The sequence below is a fragment of the Mobula birostris genome, chromosome 1 (genome assembly GCF_030028105.1).
Source record: "Mobula birostris isolate sMobBir1 chromosome 1, sMobBir1.hap1, whole genome shotgun sequence".
In the NCBI taxonomy this organism is placed as follows: Eukaryota; Metazoa; Chordata; class Chondrichthyes; order Myliobatiformes; family Myliobatidae; genus Mobula; species Mobula birostris.
The window spans coordinates 249,700,229-249,724,119 of NC_092370.1; the positions used below are offsets into that span (position 1 = coordinate 249,700,229).

The 23,891-nt window shown below is 43.5% G+C and overlaps 1 protein-coding gene across 4 annotated transcripts in view; it reads left to right on the forward strand.

The window, feature by feature from the left end:
* The window catches only part of galca (galactosylceramidase a), an 82,391-nt gene that overhangs the window by 40,732 nt on the left and 17,768 nt on the right, over positions 1 to 23,891 (forward strand). For all 4 annotated transcript variants that reach the window (XM_072274530.1, XM_072274511.1, XM_072274520.1 and 1 more), the window contains 5 exons: positions 4,698 to 4,853; positions 7,640 to 7,764; positions 16,082 to 16,209; positions 18,893 to 18,982; positions 20,048 to 20,137. In XM_072274530.1, coding sequence (XP_072130631.1) covers positions 4,698 to 4,853; positions 7,640 to 7,764; positions 16,082 to 16,209; positions 18,893 to 18,982; positions 20,048 to 20,137 — 589 coding nt within the window. The remainder of the gene's footprint in view (positions 1 to 4,697; positions 4,854 to 7,639; positions 7,765 to 16,081; positions 16,210 to 18,892; positions 18,983 to 20,047; positions 20,138 to 23,891) is intronic.

Here is a 23,891-nt window from a genome sequence, read left to right on the forward strand (position 1 = left end):
GTTGTTAAAATCAGTAGTCTTTTGGGTAAGAATCTATTAGCTTTGCCAAAAACACCACACGTACCGCTTGGTGTTGAGGACAAGAAGTTCCACTTTAGTCTCATTTGATCACAATTCCTCCTTCCACATCTTTACAGTGTCTTCTAAGTTATGCTTTGCAAAGTCTTTATGGGCAAGGATATGCTTTTTTTTGTGGTAAATGTGGCGTAAATCTAACATTGCATCAGCTCAGTTACACCATCACTACCGTAAAGTATGGCAGAAGCCACCTCAGGCCATAGTGATGCTGTTTAGCAGCAGGGACTGAAAATCTGGTCAGGATTGATGGGAAGATGCTAAATACAGAGAGATCCTGGATAAAAATCCTGCTCGCTTCTGGCTGAAAGCTTAAACTGGGGAGGAAGATCGTCTTTCAGCAGAGAGAACGCTGCTAGAGCAGTCCTTCAGTGGCTTCAAATGACGAAGAAGTGATGTCTTTGAGTGGCCCAGTCGGGGTCCTGACATTAATCTGATTGAACGTCTCTGGCAAGACCTCAGATTGTTGGCCACCTCTGCTCTCCTACTAACCTGGCACAACTCCAGCAATTTTACAAGGAGGAATGGGCAAATCTTGCTCCATCATATTGTGTAAAGCTGATAGAGACTTGTCCAAAAGGACTACTGGCTGTAATAGCTGTGAGGGTGGTTTAACAAAGTACTGAGCAAAGGGGGATGAATACTTTTAAACTGCTGATGTTTCAGGTTTTGAATTTTTAGTTTTTCATGCTTTACAATTTTCCTTGTTTTTTTTGGCTCTACTCTTGGTGGTGGTGTTGGTGGGGAAGAGCATGTGATTCTCAAATAAAGATTCTCAGTTAAATTGACCAAAATTCCTGGTTGTAAGACTCATTTGGCGGGGGGAATGGTTTGGGGTTTGAATACTTTTACACGATACTGTATTTAACCTTTTAACTAACTCTTTTTGTCTTTTATTTACATTTTTATTTTCACATTTGTACTTTTATCCCATTGTAAAGCTATTTGAACTACTTCATCTAAATGAAAAATGTTCTGTAAGTAAAGTTGCTCTTGGATAGTATCGAAAAACATAAAATTTGCATTGTTCATTTTTTTTCCAGAGATGAAAGTAATTTTTACAGAGGGGCCTTAGTTAATTTAAAAAATAAAATTGAATTCAAGTATTTAAGAATTTTTTGAAAACGTAGCAAATGCAGGGGATATTCAGCAGATCAGGACATTAGTGTAATATGTAAATACTGCTGATTGATGGTTTTATCTAAACAGAAGTAAAAACAATCAGAGGTACTCATGTTGAAATAACAACATGTACGAACTGTAGTTAGAATTGTACAAACAGTTTTATGGCAAGGTCAGAAATGTACTCCTGTAATTTATTCCTTACCATCAGTTGAAGGTAAGGCTCCATGGCATAAAAAAGATCAGTAGCCCCTGCTTGAAAGTCTGTTCAGGAACATAGAACAGTACCGCACAGAACAGGCTCTTCAGCTCACAGTGTTGTACTGAACAGATTAAATTAGTAATCAAATGGCAAAGTAAACTAATCCCTTTTGCCTACACGATGTCTATATCCCTCTATTTTCCTCACATTCACCTGCCTATCTAAACGTCTCTTAAAAGTCCCGAATGTATCTGCATCTACCACTACCCCAGGCAGTGTATTCCAGGGACTGATGCAGATAAATTGGGATGGGGAGAATAGAAATGATAGCATGATTCTGTTATTCCCATACTTGTCACTTAACACCAACTTTTACTTCTTCATTTGTTCCATTACTATTCCCTTTTGCTTTGCAACTCAGATGCACCAATTAGTAAGTTAATTGGTCATTGTAAGTTATCCCGTGATTAAGCTCAGGTTAAAACCATAAGGCCATAAAGCAGAAATAGGCCATTTGGCTATTTCATCATGGCTGATCCAATTTTCTGCTCAGCCCCAATCTCCTGGTCTTCTGAATTCTAGTGACTACAGGCCCATCGTTGGACTGCGGGAGGAAAGCAGAGCACCCAGTGTAAACCCACACGGTCACGGGAAGAGCATCCAAACTCCTTACAGACAGTGGGAATTGAACCCTGGGTCTCTGGTATTGCTGACCACCGTGCTACCATGCTGCCCCAATGATGCTTTCTTTTAAGATGTGTCACCATTGAATCCCAGAGCAGCAATGGCTACACCTTAAGCATACGAGATTCTGCAGATACTGTAAATCCAGAGTAATGCATACAGAATGCTGGGGGAACTCAGGAGATCAGGCAAGATCTATGGAAAGAAATAAACAGTCAACATTTCAGCCAAGAGAAAGGTTCTCATCCTAAAATGTTGGCTCTTTATTTCTTTCCATAGATGCTGCCTGACTTGCTGAGTTCCTCAGCATTTTGTGTATGTTACAGTGGCTACATCATCTTCATCTGAAAGACTAGGCATAGCAATAACTGTTTCAATGTTGAGATTTGAAATAATTAATTAATTGGAAATATATACACGTCAACTAACCTGTGAACGCAACACACACAACACGCTGGAGGAACTCAGGAGGTCGGGCAGCATCCATGGAAACGATCAGTCAACGTTTAGGGCTGAGACCCTTCATCAGAACTGAAGAGTGAGGGGGCAGGGGACCTCTAAAGAAAGTGGGGGAGGGTGGGAAGGAGAAGGCAGGTAGGTGACACGTTCCTAGGAAGGAGACGTGGCTGTGGTAGCGGGTCTGGGTCAGGATGTGGTCGAAGAGTCGTATGACATGGGTGATCATGGCCTTTCCGTGACCATGAATGGTCGTGGCAAATTTTTCTACAGAAGTGGTTTGCTATCGCCTTCTTCTGAGCAGTGTCTTTACATGACGGGTGACCCTAGCCATTATCAATACTCTTCAGAGATTGTCTGCCTGGTGTCAGTGATCACATAATCAGGGCTTATGATATGAACCAGCTGCTCCCATGGCTTCACATGACCCTGATCGGGGTGGGGGGGTGTGGGTAAGCAGATGCGACCCCTCGCCCAAGAGTGACCTGCAGACTAGCGGAGGGAAGGAGTGCCTTAAACCTCCTTTGGTAGAGATGTATCTTCACCCTGCTACCCGGCTTGTCTGTAAATGAACAAAATCAGCGCAGACACCTTGCGCAGATAATGGACTAACTTCATACAATATTTTTGATGATTGCATCTTCCAAAATTCATTGTCATTGTAACATTCAGGATTATTGTCAATCCCTTCATAGTTCCTAACTTGTTGAGGTAATGAAGCCATTTCATTTTCACTCCCAGCCATTTCTGACATCTCCAAGCCTGGATGCTTTAAACCGTTATGAGCAAAACAGTTCTGAATTGTCTTACTGCTTATTTCTCACCAGCTATCAGTGACAAAAATCACTGCTTTTTGAGCCCAACACATGCAACTGACGCTATTGGAAAAAATTGATTGCTCCAAACACATTGTGGTGTCCACACAAATGCGTATGACTAACTGTTCAGAAACTCTCCTGTCCTAAATGAGTGGCATTGTGTCCCAAATAAATGAAGGGAATCCCATCTGTTTTTCTCAATTTTGTTTTTGTTCTTTAACAGTGGTCCCAAACAAACAGCTGCCCTGAATAACTGTTGGCCCAATTAACCAGAATCCACTGTATGTAATTCACAAATTTGAATTGTTTAGCTGCTGTCTCCATGAATGGATTTGTGTTTCTGGATCATTACCCCAAACATCTTGTTTGTCTCGTTTATGTGCCTGCTTTGCCTCTCCCTACCTGTCATAACTGCCACTTTCATATAATTTCCTTGTAGCATTATCTGTGCATATTCCTCTTTCTTCCTCTATATCACTCGTTCCTTGTTATTTGCTATTGCAGTTTCCAATTTGCAACCATCTAGCTTTTTCTGTAACTTAGTGACGTTTCTGTAAAATTACTAAATCTCACAACTGTGATATCATTGTCTCAATGGTGCCACATTAGCATAGCGGTTAGTGTGACATCATTACAGCTCGAGGCATCAGAGTTCAGAGCTCAATTCTAACATCATAGAGTCATAGAAAAATGCAGCTCAGAAGCAGCTTTTTGGCCCATTGAGTCAATTCTGAACCATTTAAACTGCCTCCTCTCATCAACTTACACCCAGACCATAGCCCTCCATACCCCTACCGTTCACGTACCTACCCAAATATCTCACAAACATTGAAATTGAGCTTGAATGTGACACTTGCGCGGGCAGCTCATCCCATACTTTCACGATCCTCTGAGTGAAGAAGTTTTTTGTAAGCAGTGTGTATGTCATCTCTGTCAACATGTCAGTTTCCTCCGGGTGCTTGGGTTTCATCCCACGGTTCAAAGATGTACCAATTAGTAGGTTAATTGGTCATTGTAAATTACCCTGTGATTAGGTTAGGGTTAGATAGGTGGGTTGCTGGCAGAGCAGCTCAAAGGGCCTGTTCTAACTCTTATCTCTAAATAAAATAAAATTAAAATAAATAAATAAAATTATATTGCAGTCTCTCTGCCTGAATCATTGAGCTTGTGCCTTTTCGCTTCTGTATCTCCTCCCTGATGTCAAAATATGCATTTTTTTATTTCTGTTTATTAATCAGTTGGTGATCTTTTGCTGTATTAAATGTATGATATAAATGCACGTTGTTTAAAAAATGAAATGCATTTTGTATTTATTATGAACATCCTGTTTCATTCCATAGAGCCCATTATCCCGGAACTATTTCAAGCAGCAATGCTAGGAAGACAGGCAAAAAGCTATGGTCATCTGAGGACTACAGTACTGTCAATAATAACGTAGGAGGAGGGTGTTGGGCTCGAATACTTAACCAGAACTACGTTAATGGCAATATGACGTCGTAAGTACAAACATAGATAAGACACATGGGGACCAATACATTTTGGTCTAATTAAGTGGCTGTCCCAATTAGGCAAAGTTTCTTAGATATTGTTAAAATGGTATAAAAAAGATAAACTACCATATAACTGAGTAACAAATTATGTATTTAAATGAAATACAGAACAAATTGGAACACCATCAATACTACTACAGTACTATAAAGTTGTGTATTAGTTTCTAATAGTTATCGACAGGTGTATTAATTCAGTGTTCCTGCCGTGTTCTTTTGATTGTAAAAGAACAAAATCAGCGCAGACCCCTAGTGTAGATAATAGAGTGCCTTTATAAAGGTTTTGGACAATTACATCCTGCAAGTCTTCATTTTCATTATAACATTCAAGGTGATTGTCGATACCTTCAAATTCTTGGCACTTCCTAACCTGTTGATGTAGTGAAACTGCAGTGAGCAAAACCGTTCTGAATTGTCTTACTACTTATTTCTCACCAACTATCAGAGACAAAAATCACTGCTTTTTGAGCACAAGTACACACAACTGACACTATTAAAAAAGCTGATGGCTGCAAGCATGCTGTAGTGTCTAATGGCCACACAAATGCACGCATCTGATGCTAGTTAGAAACTGTTCAACAACAGTACCCTGTCCCAATTAAGCTATAGTGTTCCAAATAAACAAAGGAAATCACAGCAATTTCCTCAATTAGTTTATGTTCTTTAAGAGTTGTCCCAAATAAGCAGTTAAGTATGTGTCTTACCCTAAATTTGTGATGTTTAATGGTCTGCTCCACAAATAAATACATACAAGTAGTACCCGTTTAAGAGTTAGCCCATCTCCCATGGCTCCACAAGTAGACAACCAATCACATCTTTATGGGGACCCATCCCATAAGTAGACAATCTCACTGATCTTTATGGGGACCCATCCTACAAGTAGACAACCACACTAATCTTCATGTACTTACAGAATCTCCCAGGATTCCTCTTTACCTTATCTGTGAATGCTATCTCACACCCTCATCTTGCCTCCCTGATTTATTGCTTTAGTGTACTCCTATATCCCTTATACATACGAGATCTATTTGTTTGATACCCACTACTTATCTGTACCCCGTGTGCAACAGGGCCAACGAGTCTCACCACCCAGCAGCACACCTATTTAATACTAACTGAATTGTAGGACAATTTATGGTGACCATTTAATCTCGTTGGCTTGAGTTCCTCTCTAATCTTGGCAATTTACTTGCAAACGTTTCATCACCATATGAGGAGACATCATCAGCGCATTGCTAGTTGTGGTGTGTCCTCTGAATGCTTGGCCTTTATATACCTATAGTTTCTGAAATGGCAACCGATCAAGTGATTGAAAAGTATACAAAGGCCAAGCATTCGGAGGACACACCACAATCAACAGCGCACTGATGGTGTCTCCTTGTATGGTGACAAAATCATTTGTAAGTAAATTGCCAAGATTGGAGAACAACTGAACTGAACCATCAACCAGCTGAGCTACACGTATTCCCAATTATTTCCACCAATTAACTTAGTAAGTGGTACGTTTTTAAACTGGGAGGAAACCGGAGCACCCAAAGAGAACCTATATGGCGGGTGTCCCCAACCTTTTTTGCACTGCGGACTGGTTTAATATTGACAATAGAATAGTACAGCACAGTATAGGCCTTTCGGCCCACAATATTGTGCCGACCCTCAAACCCTGCCTCCCATATAAGCCCCCACCTTAGATTCCTCCATATACCTGTCTAGTAGTCTCTTAAACTTCACTAGTGTATCTGCCTCCACCACTGACTCAGGCAGTGCATTCCACGCACCAACCACTCTCTGAGTAAAAAACCTTCCTCTAATATCCCCCTTGAACTTCCCACCCCTTACCTTAAAGCCATGTCCTCTTGTATTGAGCAGTGGTGCGCTGGCTATCCACTCTATCTATTCCTCTTATTATCTTGTACACCTCTATCATGTCTCCTCTCATCCTCCTTCTCTCCAAAGAGTAAAGCCCTAGCTCCCTTAATCTTGTGGACTGGCCGACCCGGGGTGGGGGGTGGGAGGTGGTTGTTCAAGTAGGGTTGCCAGCTTTCTCACTCCCAAATAAGGGACAAAAGTAGCAGTCAAATACGGGACACGTGTTTACCCCGAGAAAGACTACCATGACCATGAAGCCTTGCGCGGGCACCAGTGTGCGCATGCGTGATGTGCCAATTTTTTTTTTTCTACAAATCGGTTTTGGCTTAATCTTCCCAATTCTGTTAAGTGAAAGTACACTGTACATACATTATTTCTACTTTATATAGGCCGTGTATTTATCATATCATTCCTGCTTTTACTATATGTTAGTGTTATTTTAGGTTTTATGTGTCATTTGGTAGGTTATTTCAAGTTCAACAGTGTGTGACAGGGAATGAGGAAAGGTACAGCTGACTCATATCGTTCCATATCGCCAAATCATCGTTTCCTCGCGGCCTGGTAGCACATGCTTTGTGGCCCAGTACTAGTCCGCAGCCCGGTGGTTGGGGACCACTGCTATATGGTTACGTGGAGAATGTACAAGCTCCTTAGAGACAGCGGCAGAATTGAACTCCAAACTTCTCAATGCCCTGAGCTGTAATAGTGTCGTGCCAATTCCTGCACTACCATGACACACTAACATTAACCGTGGTTGTGAAGATGCTTGAATCATAAAATGAAAAGATCAGGACTCTCAAGGTTAAAATGCTTTTGATGTTTATTGTGATGTTAAATCACATTTCAGTGCTTTTCTTTTTCTGTGTTAGTACCATCGCATGGAATCTGTTGGCAAGTTACTATAATGAGCTACCGTTTGGTTTGGATGGGCTGATGACAGCAGAGGAACCATGGAGTGGGCACTATGAAGTCCAGTCGCCTATTTGGATTACAGGTGAACATTAATGCACACTTCTATCATCATAGGATCTAAAAATTCCACATTTCTCACATCATGCTAATCTGAAGTGAGTTGTCATAGATCATTTTCAACCCCGGTGCATTTTCTACACGGGGCTGAAGACAGTCTGACCTGGGGTGGAGGGCTGTGTGGGCGGGAGGGAGGAATATGGGGCTTGTTTTGTTGTTCATTGTGTTCTGTGTTGCTTTGCCAAGGTTTATGGGGATGCTATGATGGCGCCAGAATTTGTGGTACTACTTGCAGGCTGCCCCCAGCACATCGTCTGGTCTGCTGGTTAATGCAAATGGCGCATTTCGCTGTATGTTTCAGTGTACCTGTGATAAATAAACTTGAATTTTGAATTGATACGTTGAACAATAAGTTAAACTTTCAAAGTAAATCACTCTTGCTTTCTTATTGAAATTACTTCAGTACCATTTATTGGCCTGACTCTAACTCGGAGAACATCGTATCAAATGGGGAGGTTGGGTGGTGTAGCTTTGTGTATTATGTAAAAACTCTTCTTCAAGGACTCAACGTTGTTGAGTTAAAAATTACATTGGAGATGATTAAAATTAGGTACCTCAGATTTCAGCTGACATGCTTGGTTCTGTAGCTTGGGTTATCAAAGGTGAAGATAGATGAGATGAGATCAAATCAGATCAAGCTTAATTTTCATTCAGGTCATACATGGATACAGTTAAATGAGGCAGATTCCTCTGGGGCCAGGTGCAAAACAAACACACACTCACACACTCACACAATCACACACACACTCACTCTCATTCTGCAAGAAAACGATATAATCCAAGTCCCTGAGTGATATGCAAATTGATGGAGCAGCTCCCAGCAATCCAGCCTGTCATTCTGCTTGTCAAATACTGGAGGGCAGCCCAGACAGGAGAGGCCAGCTCCCAACCGAGCACAGACTGCATGCTAAACCACCTCCAGTGTCGTCTCACCTGGACTGCTGCAGCAGGCAAGCCCGCTTGAGGCCGAGTCCTTGCTACAATGAGGCCACGATGCTGCCTCATCATCTGTCTCAACACTGAACAAGGGAAACAGGCCTGAGGCACCTCACATCACCAATGTCCAACAGGGTCTTGAGATTGCGAGAGAAACATCTAAGACAGTCACGGTTACACTGCAAGCGGCTTTCGCTCACCAACTCCGATGTCTTCGAGTAGCAGGCAACAACATGGTCTGCACCCAGATCGGTTCCTTCTCCACCGGCTTCAACTTTTCCAGCCTGCCCGCTGGCTTCCCCTTGTCCCGGCTGAGCACAAACATTTACCCAGCTAGGTCCCTGCGTTAACAGGCATGATAGCAAATAATAATAAGATTACGCATGTGCAGGTTCCTTAATGTTGTTGTAGTCAGGGAGTGGGGAGTTAGTGGGGATAAGTTTCCACAATCTATTAAATTCCCCAAATAGTGTGCACCTGAATTAGAAAAATCATCTAGCTCCTGGCCTTCACGTGTGACTTATCTACTCAGCCCAATGGAGCCATTTCTACTGACAGGAGAAGAGACAAAGGTGGGTTACTGGTGCCTTAAAACCAGTCGCTTTTGGCTGATGGAGTTCGTCAGCCTTGGTTGGCAGCTCATCAAGGAGAAGGAAAACTCTGATCTCAAACCTCTGCTGCCTTGTGGCTACACCCACTCATGGGGAAGGCTTCAGGATTAAACCCTGAGGAAAAATCCGAAGCTGGCGTCCCTAAGGCGGTTCTACATTGAGTTCAACGCTGACTGGCAACCCCTGTGATGCTGATAGTGCCGAACCATATCGGTCTCTGCCATTCCTATGGATTCATCAGCTGTGTGGAGAGGGGGAGCCTGCTGCCTGGGCAACTGCTTGCTCTCCATATCGTACTGCCCTGGCATGGGTATGACAGCCAGAGTCTAACCTCCATGGTCAACCCCAACTAACAGAGGGCTTCAGTACTGTGCCTAAGATGTTTTCATGGTACTGATTAAAGTAAAATTCTACTGTTGTGGATGCCAATATTATTTAATTTTCCTGACATCCTCTCTGTTCATGCTCCAAACAATTCAAGCAACCCGCTGAAAGTAGAATTTTTTTCTAATCGAAGAAAAGAATCAGAATCAGGTTTAATATCACCAGCATATGTCGTGAAATTTGTCATTTTGTGGCAGCAGTACAATGCAATATATAATACTAAAACTGTGAATTACAGTCAAAATATTTTTGTTAAATTAAATAAGTAGTGCAAAAACAAAGTAGGGAGGTAGTCTTCATGAGTTCAACGTCCATTCAGAAATCGGATGGCAGAGGGGAAGAAGCTGTTCCTGAGTCATAGAAACATAGAAAACCTACAGCACAATACAGACCCCTCGGCCCACAAAGCTGTGCCAAACACGTCCCTACCTTAGAAATTACTAGACTTACCTATAGCTCCCTACTTTTCTAAGCTCCATGTACCTATCCAAAAGTCTCTTAAAAGACCCTATCGTATCCACCTCCATCATCGTTGCCGGCAGCCCATTCCACGTACTCACCACTCTCTGCGTAAAAAAAACTTACCCCTGACATTTCTGTACCTACTCCCCAGCACCTTAAACCTGTGTCCTCTTGTGGCAACCATTTCAGCCCTGGGAAAAAGCCTCTGACTATACACATGATCAATGCTTCTCATCATCTTGTACACCTCTATCAGGTCACCTCTCATCCTCCATCGCTTCAAAGAGAAAAGGCTGAGTTTACTCAACCTATTCTCATAAGGCATGCTCCCCAATTCAGGCAACATCCTTGTAAATCTCCTCGGCACCATTTCTATGGTTTCCACATCCTTCCTGTAGTGAGGCGACCAGAACCGAGCACAGTACCCCACGTGGGGTCTGACCAGGGTCCTATATAGCTGTAACATTACCTCTCGGCTCCTAAATTCAATTCCACGATTGATGAAGGCCAGTTCACCATATGCCTTCTTAACCAGAGAGTCAACCTGCGCAGCTGCTTTGGGTGCCCTGTGGACTCAGACCCCAAGATCCCTCTGATCCTCCACACTGCCAAGAGTCTTACCATTAATTCCTTCTTCAATGTGTTTAATCATGTCCTCAAAAAATTTAATCAGGCTTGTAAGGCACGACCTGCCCTTGACAAAGCCATGCTGACTATTACTAATCATATTATACCTCTCCAAATGTTCAGAAATCCTGCCTCTCAGGATCTTCTCCGTCAGCTTATCAACCACTGAGGTAAGACTCACTGGTCTATAATTTCCTGGGCTATCTCTACTCCCTTTCTTGAATAAGGGAACAACATCCGCAACCCTCCAATCCTCCGGAACCTCTCCCGTCCCCATTGGTGATACAAAGATCATCTCCAGAGGCTCAGCAATCTCTTCCCTCGCCTCCCACAGTAGCCTGGAGTACATCTCATCCGGTCCTGGCAACTTATTCAATTTGATGCTTTCCAAAAACCTCCAGCACATCCTCTTTCTTAATACCTACATGCTCAAGCTTTTCAGTCTGCTGCAAGTCATCACTACGATCACCAAGATCCTTTTCCCATTGTGAATACTGAAGTAAAGTATTCATTAAGTACCTCTGCTATTTCCTCTGGTTCCATACACACTTTCCCACTGTCACACTTGATAGGTCCTATTCTTTCACGTCTTATCCTCTTGCTCTTCACATACTTGTGGAATGCCTTGGAGTTTTCCTTAATCCTGCCCACCAAGGCCTTCTCATGGCCCCTTCTGGCTCTCCTAATTTCCTGCTTAAGCTCCTTCCTATTAGCCTTATAATTTTCTAGATCTCTAACATTACCTAGCTCTCTGAACCTTTTGTAAGCTTGTCTTTTCTTCTTGACTAGATTTACTACAGCCTTTGTACACCACGGTTCCTGTACCCTACCATAACATCCCTGTCTTATTGGAACGTACCTATGCAGGACTCCACACGAGTATCCCCTGAACATTTGCCACATTTCTTCCATACTTTTCCCTGAGAACATCTGTGTCCAATTTAAGCTTCCAATTTCCTGCCTGATAGCCTCGTAATTCCCCTTACTCCAATTAAACGCTTTTCTAACTTGTCTGTTCCTGTCTCTCTCCAATGCTATTGTAAAGGAGATAGAATTATGATCACTATCTCCAAGATGCTCTCCCACTGAGAGATCTGACACCTGACCGGGTTCATTTCCCAATAGCAAATTAAGTACAGCCTCTCCTCTTGTAGGCTTATCTACATATTGTGTCAAGAAACCTTCCTGAACACAGCTAACAAACTCCGCCTCATTTAAACCCCTCACTCTAGGGAGATGCCAGTCGATATTTGGGACATTAAAATCTCCCATCACAACAACTCTGTTATTATTACACCTCTCCAGGATCTGCTTCCATATCTGCTCCTCGATAACCCTGTTACTATTGGGCGGCCTATAAAAAACACCCAGTAAAGTTATTGACCCCTTCCTGTCCCTAACCTCCACCCACAGAGACTCCGTAGACAATCACTCCATGGCGTCCACCTTTTCTGAAGCCGTGACACTATCTCTGATCAGCAGTGCCACGCCCCCACCTCTTTTGCCTCCCTTCCTGTCCTTTCTGAAACATCTAAAACGCGGCACTTGAAGTAACCATTCCTGCCCCTGAGCCATCGGGCCTGAATGACTTCTGCCCAGTTGCACTCACCCCCATCATTGCAAAGTGCTTTAAGAGACTAATTTTATTACATCTGAAATCCTGTCTGCCACAGCACTGGACCCCCAACAGGTCAACAGAGGATGCCATCTCCACAGCACTTCACTCTGCCCTGACCCACCTGGACAGCCCCAACTCTTACGTGAGAATGCTGTTCATTAACTTTAGTTCGGCATTCAATACTGTGATCCCCTCCAAGCTGATCGCCAAACTTCGCCAGTTTGGTATCAGCTCATCCCTCTGCAATTGGACCTTGGACTTTCTGACTAACAGACCCCAATCAGTTAAGTTATACAACCTCTCCTCCTCCACTCTCACCCTGAACACCGGTGTGCCTCAAGGCTGTGTGCTGAGCCCTCTTCTGTACTCCCTTTTCACCTATGACTACGTTCCTGTACATGGTTCTAATTCCATAATCAAGTTCACAGACGACACCACGGTGGTTGGCCTGATCAGAGGGGACAACAAGACTGCCTACAGGGATGAGGTCCAGCACCTGGCCACGCAGTATGCTGACAACAACCTGGCCCTTCACACCCAGAAGACCAAGGAGATCATTGTGAACTTCTGGCATGCTAGGAGCTATACTCACGTCCCCATCTACATCAATGGAGCTGTAGTGGAGCATGTATCAAGCTTCAAATTCCTTGATGTCCACATTTCCGAGGATCTCACCCGGTCTCTGAACTCCTCCATCCTGATCCATGCTCTAAGCTCATCCGCTTTGTTCACAACACTCCTTGCGTTAAAATAGACGTATCTCAAACCTTCCGTCTGAGCGTGTCCCTTCTCTATCACCTGCCTATCTTCCCTCTCGCACTGTCTACAAGCTTTCTCTGTTTGTGTGCCAACCTCCTCTTCCCCAGTCTCTTCAGTTCAGTTTCCACCCCCCAACAATTCTAGTTTAAGCTCTCCCCAGTAGCCTTATCAAACCTCCCCACCAGGATATTGGTCCTCCTTGGATTCAAGTGCAACCCGTCCTTTTTGTACAGGTCACACCTGCCACAAAAGAGTTCCCAATGATCCAGAAATCTGAATCACTGCCCCCTGCTCCAATCTCTCAGCCACGTACATATCCTCCACCTCATCCTATTCCTATACTCACTGTCGTGTGGCACTAGCAGTAATCCCAAGATTACTACCTTTGTGGACCTGCTTCTCAATTTCCTTCCTAACTCCCTGTACTCTGTTTTCAGGACCTTTTCCCTTTTCCTACCTATGTCATTAGTACCAAATGTACCACGACCTCTGGCTGTTCTCCTTCCCACTGCAGGATATCTTGGACGCGATCTGAAACATCCTGGACCCTGGCACCTGGGAGGCAAACAACCATACGAGTGTCTTTCCTGCATCCACAGAATTGCCTGTCTGACCCCCTAACTATAGAGACCCCTATCACTACTGCCTTCCTCTTCCTTTCCCTATCCTCTAAGCCACAGGGCTGGACTCTGTGCCAGAGGCACGGCCACTGTTGCTTCCCCCAGGTAGGCTGTCTCCCCCTCCCAACAGTACTCAAACAGGAGTACTTATTGTCAAGGGGTACAGCCACAGGGGTACTCTCTAGTACCTGACTTTTCCCCTTCCCTCTCCTGACTGTGACCCACTTGTCTGTCTCCCATGGCCCTGGTGTGACCACCTGCCTATAACTCCTCTCTATCACTTCCTCTGTCTCCCTGACCAGGCAAAGGTCATCAAGCTGCATCTCCAGTTCCCTAATTCGGTCCCTCAGGGGCTGCAGCTCGACACACCGGGCGCAGGTATGGCCGTCTGGGAGGCTGGGAGACTCCAGGACTTCCCACATCTGACACTGAGCACAGAAAACTGGCCTCACACTCATACTTTCTCCTTTCTGCAAATAACACAGGTAAACGCCTTGTCCCATTACTGCCTAAGCCCATTGAGCCAAAGCCCTATCACTGCTGCCCGTTCGAAACGCTGCCCGCTGGATATGGCCGTCTTCTTTTTAAACCTTTCGCGCTCTACTGGCTGACGTCACGCGCCTGTGCAGTCTTGCCTCTCTTTTATCCTGAGTGGTAAAAACTGCCTTGGCTCCGAAAATCAGCCGTTCACTCGCAGCCTTCTTGCTCAGAATGTGTGCCTTCAGGATTCTGTACCACTTCCCTCATGGTAGCAATGAGAAGAGGGCATGAGTTGGGTGGTGAAGGTCCTTAATTATAGATGCAGCCTTTTTGAGGCATCGCTCCTTGAAGATGTCCTGGGTACTACGGAGGCTCGTGCCCGTGATGGAGCTGACTGAGTTTACAACTTCCTGCAGCTTTGTGCAATAGAACTGCACCCCCCATACCAGACGGTGATGCAACTGGTTAGAATGCTCTCCACGGTACAGGTGTAGAAATTTGCATGTGTCTGTGTTGACGCATCAAATCTTCTCAAAATCCTAAGGAAATGTAGCCACTGTTGTGCCGCCTTTGTAACTGCATTGATACGTTGGGCCCAGGAAAGATCCTCAGAGATGTTGACCCTCAGGAATGTGAAATTGCTCACTCTTTCCAATTCTGAACCCTCTATGAGGACTGGTATGTGTTCCGTCACCTTACCCTATCTGGTCCTCAGCAATTCTTTGGTCTTACTGATGTTGAGTGCAAGGTTATTGCTGTGACACCACTCAACCAGCTGATCTGTCTCAGTCCTGTACACCTTCCTGACACCATCTGAAAATCTGCCAGCAATAATGGTATCATTGGCAAATTTATAGCTGGCATTTGAGCTGTGCCCGGCCACACAGTCATTGGTATAGAGGGAAAAGAGCAGTGGGCAAAGCACACATCCACACACAAAATGCTGGAAGAGCTCAGCAGGTCAGGCAGCAGGTCAGGCAGCAGCTATAGAAATGAATAAGCAGCCAACGTTTTGGGCTGAGGCCCTTTATCAGGATAATATGATTACAAGCAATTGAGTGAAAAACATAAGCAATGATTTTAATACAGTAATTATTTAAAAATTAGAGCCAGTAGCATCATGAAGGATCCCAGCCACCCTGTTCATGCACTGTTTGTCCCACTCCCATCAGGGAGGAGGCTATGTAACATCCACACCAGGACCATCAGACTCAAAAACAGCCTACTTTCTTTCCCCAAGCAGCACAGCTGATCAACTCCTCCACCCAGTAACCCACCCCTCCACATCCCCCACCATCACTACTTCATTTCCTGTCAGACACCTTATGTACAGACACTCCTGTGCTTAGCGTCACTGTATGGGCATGCAATCAATCTATGTGTATAAGCTATCTTAAGTATATATTTATTGTCTTTTTTAAAATCTTTTTTTGTGTTTTTTCTATGCTGCATCGTAACCTGGAATAACAATTATTTTGTTCTCCTTTACTCTTGTGTACTGGAAATGACATTAAACAATCTTGAATGCTTGAAATTCATTTTAAAATGGCAAGACGATGACTTGAAATTATTTGATTATGTGTGAATGGTGGTTGAAATGATTTGTTCAGTTGTATTGCAGTACATTAGATGAAATGAGTTGGTACTGCTAGGATTTTGTATGTAATACAAAAGATAATGTGCACTTTGCAAACAGTAATTTTGTTAGCAATATAAACTTATTTGTATCTTTTCTGAGTTACAACATATACGTGCTTGCTTAAATGAACTTTTATCTTTTTCCAGCGCACACTACACAGTTCACTCAGCCGGGGTGGCATTATCTGAAGACTGCTGGTCATTTGGAAAAGGGTGGGAGCTATGTGGCCCTGACAGATGGGAAAGGAAATCTCACCATTATCATAGAGACCATGGTATCTAGCTTTCATTATATCACATCTTATCTTGTTTTGGCTCTTCATGGTAAACATCCACTATACCTGCCAGTCCTGTCGACGGGTTTCGGTATGAAATGTCAACTGTACTCTTTTCCATTGATGCTGCCTGGCCTGCTGGGTTCCTCCAGCATTTTGTGTGCGTTGCTCGGATTTCCAGCTTCTGCAGATTTTCTCTTATTTGCTTAATACTCAGTCACTTGAAAATTAATACTTTAGGGAGCAGCGTAGATTCTATTGTACTGGGCACAACAGATGGCTGAAGGAGCTGATTCTGTGATATAATGATCTGTAACTACTGGAGGATCATCCTGAAACAGGAAGTGTAAATGCATACTTATTCTAAAGCAATCTGCTATACCCGCCATATTCACCTGCTATAGTAATCTAATAGATGGTTTGGAAATGTAAGAGATATCCCCTCTAACCATGGCCCTATGCTTCATTTCTAAGCCTTGAAAGTACCAGGATTATCTTTAATCCCACTACCCTGTAAGTTAATTAATCACTATGCCTTTAGTACCTGTCTTCTCCTAACTGTTCTACATCTCTGCACAATAGGCTACAGCCAAGCTAATGTGTGGTTGTTTGTTTGTAATGACAGCTAGCAGCTAGCCATGAAGGATGGACATGTTGATGCAGGCCTCAGTGAAAGGATTGAGATCTCTGTTCAGGGTCAGTGTAATGATGGAGATCTCTGTTCAGGGTCAGTGTAATGATGGAGATCTCCGTTCAGGCCTCAGTGAAAGGATGGAGATCTCTGTTCAGGGTCAGTGTAATGATGAAGATCTCTGTTCAGGGTCAGTGAAAAGATGAAAATCTCTGTTCAGGGTCTGTGAAAGGATGGAGATCTCCCTGGACCAATATAACATGTTGTTAGATAGCACCATCTTGAGTAGCAGGGCAGGTATGTGAATGCTGTTATTGTACAGAAGTGCTAATCGTCCCAATGGAGAAAGCAGCAACGATCTCAGTGACTGGGTGGCAAGGGAGTGATGGCCCGCGAGACCAATGCAACGGTGGAGGGTGGGAGTCTGGGCTCAAACGGCAGAACTCAGAGCTTCCACTGCAGTTGGTCACTGAGTGACTTTTGGCTGCACTACACTGGTAGCGAGAGTTTGGCATCTGCTGTTTGCAAAGTAGTAAGGTTATAGGTGCTGACATTGAGCTCTGTCTCAGTGTTTGCATCATCTATAGGCCTCAAGCAAGATGACATGTTGCCACTTCAGCATGTTGTGCTCAGGTTGAATGACCTTTACCCCTCAGAGTCCAAAGAGAACACAAGAGCCAAAGAATCTGTTTGTGCAGATAATGACTAGATTAGTAATGCAATTATTTTTAAGAAACGCAGTGCATTGAATTTATTTCCAAAGAAAAGAATTGAAAGGAAGAGGTTTTATTAAATGTAAAGAGGCTTGTTTAGAATATTGTAAGCATTTCAGCCCTGCAGATAATTTAAAGGACGTAGAAACATTGACTTAGAGCAGTGGTTTACATCTACCAGAGAGTATTCAACTGACTGGCGCTCCTGGAATGTTTAGAGTGCGCAACATGGGGCAACTTTTTGTCATTTATTAAAGGAGATTTTAGATAAATGAGAGGTCAAAATAGTACAATAGATAAGAGGTATGATTTAGATAAGGACACCTATACACAGAACATACAACAGTCGAGCACAGAAACAGGCCCTTTGGCCCACAATATAAGACCATAAGACAAAGGAGCAGAAGTCAGCTGTTCGGCCCATCGAGTCTGCTCCGCCATTTTATTATGAGCTGATCCATTCTCCCATTTAGTCCCACTCCCCCGCCTTCTCACCATAACCTTTGATGCCCTGGCTACTCAGATACCTATCAATCTCTGCCTTAAATACACCCAATGACTTGGCCTCCACTGCTGCCCGTGGCAACAAATTCCAGAGTTTCACCACCCCCTGGCTAAAAAAGTTTCCTCGCATCTCTGTTCTGAATGGGCGCCCTTCAATCCTTAAGTCGTGCCCTCTCGTACTAGCCTCCCCCATCATGGGTATATTGTGCTGAACCGAGTAAATTAGTAATCTAATAGCCAGCTGAGCCAAACTCTTCTGCCTACACAGTGCCCATATCCCTCCATTTTCCTTGCTTTCATGTGCCTATCTAAACGTCTCTCAAAAGTCCTTCTACCACCAGCCCAGGTGGCACATTCCAGGCACCCACCACTGTCTGTGTAAAGGGAAAAAACTCCTTTGAAATGATCCCCTCTTACCTTCAATGCATGCTGTCTGGTATTAGACATTTCAACCCTGGGATAAAGCAACTGTCTCTCTACTCTATCTATGCCTCTCATAATCTACAAAAGTTTGTCGTAAGCCTCTATCTGATCTCCCCTCGGCCTCCGTCGCTCTAGAGAAAACAACCCAAGTTTGTCCAGCCTCTCATAGCACGTGCCCTCTAATCCAGATGGCATCCCAGTAAACCTCCTCTGCACCTCTCTGTCCGTAATTAGAGTGACAGCTAACTGCTTTGTTTCCATGCTGTTGGAACTTGGCCATTTGAAAACGTCCACTTGGACTCCTTGATTCCGATGCAACCTTAGAATTGCTGTGTATCTGCCATTAAATAGTGTTTCATCTTGTATATTTGAATACTGACTAACATTTTAAATCTGCTGCTCTTAAATTTAGACTCATAATCATTCGATGTGTGTACGGCCTCCACTGCCATCTTTCAAGGTCTTCCCACAAGTTGTAACTTTTTACCTCCGAGGATCATTTGTAAGTATCACAATCCGTAGCAATTGTTTGAATAGAGGATGTTTGAATTCCTTGAAAGCGGAGTCACAGCAGATAGCGTCGTAGAGAGCTTTTGGCACGTTGGCTTTCATAAATCAATCTAGTGAGTATAGAAGCTGAGATGTTATGTTGAAGTTGTAGAAGACATTGGTGAGGCCTAATTTGGAGTATTGTGTGCAGTTTTGGTCACCTACCTACAGGAAAGATGTCGGTAAGGTTGAAAGAGTACAGAGAAAATTTACAAGGATGTTGCCGGGGGTGAAAGACTAAGTTATAACAAAAGTTTGATTAGAGTTAAGACTTTAATCCCTGTGAACATAGGGGAGATTTGATAGAGGTATAGAATTCTTTGAATTTATTTACTGAAATATAGCGTGGCACTGCCTAGCAACCCCCAGTTTAATCCCAGCCTATTCGTGGGACAATTTACAGCGATCAATTACCCTATCAACCGGTATGTCTTTGGGAGGAAACTGGAACACCCGGAGGAAACCCACACCGTCTTGGGTCATACAGACTCCTTATAGACAGCAGTGGGATTGTGCTGACCACTACGCCACCATGTGGCACCATTATGAGGGGTATAAATGGGTAAATACAAGCAGGCTTCTTCCACTGAAGTTCGGTGAGATAACAACTAGAGATTGTTGTTTAAGGGTGAATGGTGAACTGTTTAAGGGAAACATGAGGACCTTCACTCAGAGGATGGTGAGAGTGTGGAATGAGCTGCCAGCGGAAGTGGTGGATTTGGGTTTGATTTCAGTGTTTAAGAGAAATTCGGATAGGTACGTGGATGAGAGGGGAATGGAAGGCTGTGGTCTGGATGCAGGTCGAGGGGGACTGGCAAATTAATAGTCTGACACAGACTAGATGGGCTGAAGGGTCTATTTCTATGCTGTAGTGTTCTATGAGTCTATATCTGTTATGCTAGGTTTGTGAATGTTTGTAATCGGGCCTATATTTCCATGTTTAAACATGCCTCCAGTCCTTGAACTTCTGTGTGAGGTATTTCAGTTAAACAGGGTTTAATGTTTGTTCTCTTTTTAGAAAAAGATTGACACCTTAAAGGTATGGCATACAAAACTTGACTTCTACAAGAATTCCTCCAAATTTTTCACTCAACATTCGGACATCAAGGTAATCCACAATTTTTTCTCTTGTCCAGTTAAGATTAAACTTCTAACTTCTGTTCTTTGAATATTTCAGATTGGAAAGATTGCTGGAAATGCATTAAACTACAGGTGGATTTTGACCCCAGTTCAGTTTTTATGACTCACTGTGCAATTCTGAACAGGTCGTTAGTCATAGAGAAATGCCTCTAGCTTTCTGGTTAGTGTTTCTTTTAAGAGGTACAGCACCATAATACGCCATTTCTGCCCAACCCAATGAGCCCACGTGGCCCAATTACACCCGTGCGACCATTATCCTACTTGCCGGTATGACTTTGGTATGTGGGAGGAAACCTGAGCACCCAGAGGAAACCCATGGGGAGAGTATATAAACTCCTTAAAGACAGCAGCAGGAATTGAACCCCCGTTGCTAGATTAATAAAACGTTGCACTAACACTACATCGCTGTGTTGCCCAGTGCTTTTGCCATTGTTATTTTCCCCTCTTAATCCGAGTCTAGATTACCGGTCCCCAAATCTTTACTATTGCTATTTTTGATGATTTCTGGAATTATGTGAAGAATACATTGCATTAGCTTTATAAGTTTGCTTAAAATGAAAGATTTGTGTGATACACCTGCAGTTAGAATATTGTACCATCAATCCATGAGTTAACATTGCGCCATAGCACCTAGTGGAATGAAAGATAGTGAACTATGATATTTTATGTGCTGACACCACCAAAATAAAGGCTGTGGATGGAGGTTGTGATTTTAGATCAGTATGCTACAGAAAGGTCCCAGTACCCTCACAAAATCCAAAGATGTACAATAAATTATGAACACAGGAGATTCTGCAGATGCTGGAAATCCAGAGCACCACACACAAAATGCTGGAGGAACTCAGCAGGTCAGGCAGCATCTATGGAAATGAGTAAACAGCCAACATTTCAGGCTGAGACCCTTCATCAGGACTGGAAAGGAGGGGGAAGCCAGCAGGATAAGAAGGTGGTAAGAGGAGAATGAGGACACGTTAGAAACCAGGTGGGTCGGAGAGGGGGGATGAAGTGAGAAGCTGGGAGATGAAATGTGGAAAAGGTAAAGGGCTGGAGAAGAAGAAATCAATAAGTGTTGCGTTATTAATCTCTAGGAAAAGGTACAGTCGATGTTTCAGGCCGAGACCTTTCATCAGGACTAATGAAGGTTAGTCCTGATGAAGGGTCTCGGCCTGAAATGTCGACTGTACCTCTTCCTAGAGATGCTGCCTGGTCTGCTGCATTCACCAGCAACTTTGATGTGTGTTGCTTGAATTTCCAGCATCTGCAGAATTCCTCAGGTTTGTGTTATTAATGTTGCCCACACCTCAAGAAAAAGTATAGAAGAATAATTATATGCTCTTGTAGAAACTTGCAGCATATTTTATTTCAAAGATGCCTGTTTAGATGGGCCATCCAGTTGGGTCCAATCATGGTCTCATGGTTGGTCTCAATCTTTCTTTCTCAATCTTCCTTCCTGATTTTTTTCTCTATTTCCAGTCAGAATCTGCACATTAGTGTTGAATCTTTCTCCACTACAGCCGTTTATTTAGAACAACTCTTAAAGAACAAAAACAAATCAGGAAAATAACCAGGATTCCCTTCATTTATTTGGGACATTATGCTTGGGACATTTGACCAAAATGTACAGGTTCCAAGAAGCTGTTCCTAAAACACTGAGTGTGTGTCTTCAGGCTCCTGTACTTCCTCCTTGATGGTAGCAATGAGAAGGGGGCATGTCCTGAGTGATGGGTCCCTGTGCTTTTGCTAATTATGATAAATCTGTGTTCTTTGACTCACTCATCAATGAAGATGGGGTTGCCTTATTAACATTATCAAAGCCCATAAGAATATTGCAAACCCCTATTTAAATTAACACAATATGCATATTGTGGAAATGTCAGTCATAGCAGGTATCTCATTGAGATATGTGGCCTGTTCGACTACTCTCAGGTTGGATGAGAAACACCTTGTATTCTATCTGGGAAGCCTCCAACCTGATGGCATGAAAATCAATTTCTCCAACGTACTGTAGTTTTTCCCATCCCCATTCGCTCTTCTATTTCTCACTCTGGCCCACTCTAACCTCCTCTCACCAGCCTATCACCTCCCCCTGGTGCCTCTCCTCCTTTCCTTTCTCCCATAGTCTACTCTCCTCTCCTGTCAGATTCCTCCTTCTTCAGCCATTTGCCTTTTCCACCATCACCTCCCTGTTTTTTAACTTCATCCCCCTCCCCCCACCTGGCTTCACCTATCACCTTCCAGTTTGTACTCCTTCCCCTCCCCCACTTTTTTATTCTGGCATCTTCCCCCTTCCTTTCCAGTCCTGAAGAAAGGTCTCAGCCCGAAAACGTTGACTTTTTATTCATTTCCACGGATGCAGTGTGGCCTACTGAGTTCCTCCAGCCTTTTGGCATGTTGCTCTAGATCTCCAGCATCTGCAGAATCTCTTGTGTGTCTCACTGATGTTTGCTTCTAACCAATGAAGATTCAATATTTTGGTCATGGCATTCCAATACATATTTACAATGATGTGGTTAACTGGGTCAATAAATTTGGGACGACGCCAAGACTGGGGGTGGGGGTAGTTAAAAGTGAGGAAGGCTATCATGGCTTGCAGAGGGATCTGCATCAGCTAGAAAATGGCAGGTGGAACGTAATGCAGATAAGTGCGAGGTTTTGCACTTCAGTTGGACCAACAAAGGTAGGTCTTACACAGTGAGCAGTAGGGCATTAAGGAGTGTGATAGAACAAAGGGATCTGAGAATACAGGTCCATCATTCATTGAAAATGACGTCACATAGGGTCATAAAGAAAGCTTTTGGCACATTGGCCTTTATAGATCAACGTATTGTACAGAAGATGGGATGTTATGTGGAAGTTGTATAAGATGTTGGTGAGGCCTAATTTGGAGTATTGTGTGCAGTTTTGTCACCTACCTACTGGACTCTCTTGACGGTGGTGTCTGAAAAGAGGATGCTGTCCAAGTTGCATGCCATCTTGGTCAATGTCTCCCATCCACTACATAATGTACTGGGTGGGCACAGGAGTACATTCAGCTAGAGACTCACTCCACCGAGATGCAGCACAGAGCATCATAGGAAGTCATTCCTGCCTGTGGCCATCAAACTTTACAACTCCTCCCTTGGAGGGTCAGACACCCCGAGCCAATAGGCTGGTCCTGGACTTATTTCATAATTTCCTGGCATAATTTACATATTACTATTTAACTATTTATGGTTCTATTACTATTTATTATTTATGGTGCAACTGTAATGAAAACCAATTTCCCCCGGGATCAATAAAGTATGACTATGACTATGAAAAATGTGAACAAGTTTGAAGGATCATAGAGAAAATTTACAAGAATGTTGCCGGGTCTGGAGGACATGACTTATGAGGGATGATTAAATAGGTTAGGATTTTGTTCCTTAGAACGTCGAAGAATGAGTGGAGATTTGATATATAAAATTACAAGGGGTATGGATAGGTATATGCAAGTAGGCTTTCTCCACTGAGGTTGGATGAGAATTCGACTAGAGTTAATAGGTTAAGAGTGAAAGGTGAAATGTTTAACGAGAAGATGAGGGGAAACTTGTTCACTCAGAGGGTGGTGAAAGTGTGGAACCAGCTGCCAATGCAAGTGGTGCATGGGAACCTGATTTCAATATTTAAAGAAGTTTGGATAGGTACATGACTGGTAGGGGTATGGAGGGCTATGATCCTGGTGCAGGTCGATGAGAGTAGGT